At 54.4% G+C, this 2,942-nt stretch overlaps 1 protein-coding gene across 1 annotated transcript; it reads left to right on the plus strand.

The window, feature by feature from the left end:
- Window positions 1-4: 4 nt before the first annotated feature.
- LOC104536958 (hemojuvelin-like) lies at window positions 5-406 on the plus strand (the record flags this gene model as incomplete). Its single annotated transcript, XM_010179706.1, has 1 exon — window positions 5-406. A coding segment is annotated over one exon (402 nt), but the record flags the coding sequence as incomplete, so codon positions are not given.
- Between the last annotated feature and the right edge of the window lie 2,536 nt (window positions 407-2,942).

Consider the following 2,942-nt stretch of genomic DNA (forward strand, 5'->3'; position numbering starts at 1 on the left):
CCAGCTCTCCTTCTCCATCCGGGCGGCCGAGGAGGTGGCGCGGGCCTTCACGGAGGAGCAGGACCTGCAGCTCTGCGTGGGGGGCTGCCCCCGCAGCCAGCGCCTCTCCCGCAACCACTGCTGCCGTGGCCGCGCCGCCGCCGAGAGGGCCCGGGCGCTCTGCAAGGAGACGCTGCCCGTGGAGGACGTCTACTTCCAGTCCTGCGTCTTTGACGTGGTCACCTCAGGGGACGCCAACTTCACCATGGCGGCTCACGGGGCCCTGGAGGACGCCCGGGTCTTCCTCCCCGACGTGGAGAAGCTGCATATCTTCCAGGCCGGAGCGGGCTGCGCTCTTGTCTCTGCTCCCTTCCTCCTCCTCCTCCTCCTCACCTCTGCTCTTTGGGCTGTTCTGGGACACTTTTAAGCCCTCGCTGGACTTGCACGCAGCAAGGGGACGCATCCATCCAGCCCAGGGGTAACCTGAGCGAGCTCCTGACCCCAGAGAGACGCCTCGGGCAGGATCAAGTGTCCCTGCAGCAAGAAGAACCCGGAGACCCAAACCTTTGGAGAGGGGACACTGGAGAGTGGGAGTTCCCATCCCTGGAGGGGTTCAAGAAGCACCTGGATGTGGCACTTGGGGCCATGGTTTGGTGGCCATGGAGGGGATGAGTTGACATTGGACTGGGTGATCTCGGAGGGCTCTTCCAACCTTAATGATTCGCTGCTTCTGAGATGACAGACGGCAAAACGCTGGTTTGCATCCACAGTTCATGCACGTACGGCACCGATTGGACCTGGTTCCTCTCCCAAATGCAGATCCCAAGTTTTTCTATTGGATTCTGATGCATTTTTTCCTACAGATGAGGACATTGCAGCCGTATCAAAGAAAAGAAACAGAGGGGGTGAAGACACACTTGGAAAACCCTCAAAGCCCACAAACCTGCTTTACATCTTTATTCTGGTGTTACTACAGCAGACTTCTGCTCAGGAACCTCCCGGATTCAGAAATAACGGCCTCAAAGTCCAAATCCCAATTATTAGCAGTCAAAAAACGCTGTTTGGTGGATTTGAGGCCCCTTGACCCAGCTGCTACCAAAGCAACGCGAGAGCAGAACAAGGTGATACGTTGGTTATCAGAGCGTTGTGACCAAGGTTTGAGATTTTGGGGCTAGAAATCAACCGCTCTGGGCTGTACTCTCCTCTCTCTGGATTTCAATGCGCTGATTTCCAGCGCCGGGAGCTGCAGAGCCTCAGGTCTGACATTTCTGGCTACTGTTGCTATTTTTCTCTGTTGTTTTGGCACTCAGTGGAGCCCGTTCTGGACTTTGGACCAGCGCTGAGTTTCAGTGGGGAAAAATACCCCTTGGTATTCCTCTCGCTGGGGCACAAAAATACCCAATTTTTCTGTCACTGCCACAACCCCCTTCAAATCCAACCCAGACTGGGGCTTTCGCTCGCAAAGGAGAATTAACGCTGGCAAAAAGCCACACGACTGCACCGACGGGCAGGGGAACTGCTGGCAGGTGTACATAAATACAGAGGGGAGGTCAAATTTAATATATTTAAGAGGTTTTAAGTGAAGCAGATAGAGTTCTATGTGATAAGGAATATTTTCAATGTGCAAATACTTTTTTTTTTTTTTTTAATAAAGAGGGCTCACGGTAAAACCTTCGTCCCAGGGAGCTGCAAGGAGTGGAGGCAGAGACGGAGCTGGCAGAGATTTGGGCGAAGAGAACTGCAGATCCTATGGGCACGGGGGGTCTGTCGAGCCATAGAGTTTCACAATTCACATTTCACTGTATCTGCATTTCTTCGGTCAGGTTTTTTTCCGCCAAGGGCACAAACAGTAAAGACAGAAACATTTCTGAGATATCGCAGCACTTCTCCTCCTCTGACGTGTGCTCAGAGCGCACAACAAGGAGCGTGAGAGTTTCTCCTGTGGTGCTCTCGCTAATCCCTGGACGTTTTGACATTAAAGGTGTCTATTTTTGAAGCCATCGTTTCCTGTCATCTGTCTCTCTATGTCTTTGGTCGGCAGCAGCAGGTGTAGATAATAATATCTCGCCTTCCACCCACTGCTCCTTTTACTCCAGAGCACTTTGGGGTCTATATTTACATGTGCTGAGCAGAAGCAGCCCTGGTTGCTGCTGCGCTCCTCTGCTTTGCAGGAGACCACAGGGACCAATGGAGCAACGTGCTCCAAACCCCCCTGCAGCCCTGGATGTGCTGCACGGTTGATAGCGCTGGGGATCCTCATCGAGACGGGGTTGGCTTCATCCAGCGACAAAAGGTGGCTGTGTCCACAGTGTGAAACAGCAGCGCTTGAACAGCTCACAGCAGTGCCACACATCCGCCAAAAACAGCATCATGGTCAGATTTTATCAGAGAATCACAGCATCTGAGTGGTTCGGGTGGAAGACCCCCAGCCCAACCCCCACGGGCAGGGACACCTCCCCCAGCCCAGGCTGCTCCAAGCCCCGGCCAACCTGGCCTTGGGCACTGCCAGGGAGGGGGCACCCACAGCTTCTCTGGGCAACCTGGGCCAGGGCCTCACCCCCTCCCAGGGAGGGATTTGTGCCCAATATCCACTCTAAATCTGCCCTCTTCCAGTTTAAAACCATCACCCCTGGTCCTATTGCTCCATGCCCCAGTGAACAGCTCTTCCCCAGCTTTCTTACAGCCCAACCCTGCAGTGAGCAGGGACATCTTGAACCAGGTCAGGTTGCTCACAGCCCCATCAAGCCTGGCCTTGAATATCTCCAGGGATGGGGCCTGCACCACCTCTGGGCAACCTGGGCCAGTGCTCGACCACCTCATGGGGAAGAGCTTTTTCCTCAATCCAACCTAAATCTGCCCTTTTCTGGTTTAAAACCATCACCCCTTGTCCAATCATTCCATCCCTTGTCAGAAATCCCTCCTCAGCTTTCCTGTCCTGGCAGGTGCTCTAAGGTCCCCCTGCA

Source organism: Mesitornis unicolor, unplaced genomic scaffold (genome assembly GCF_000695765.1).
Source record: "Mesitornis unicolor isolate BGI_N332 unplaced genomic scaffold, ASM69576v1 scaffold37472, whole genome shotgun sequence".
NCBI lineage: Eukaryota > Metazoa > Chordata > Aves > Mesitornithiformes > Mesitornithidae > Mesitornis > Mesitornis unicolor.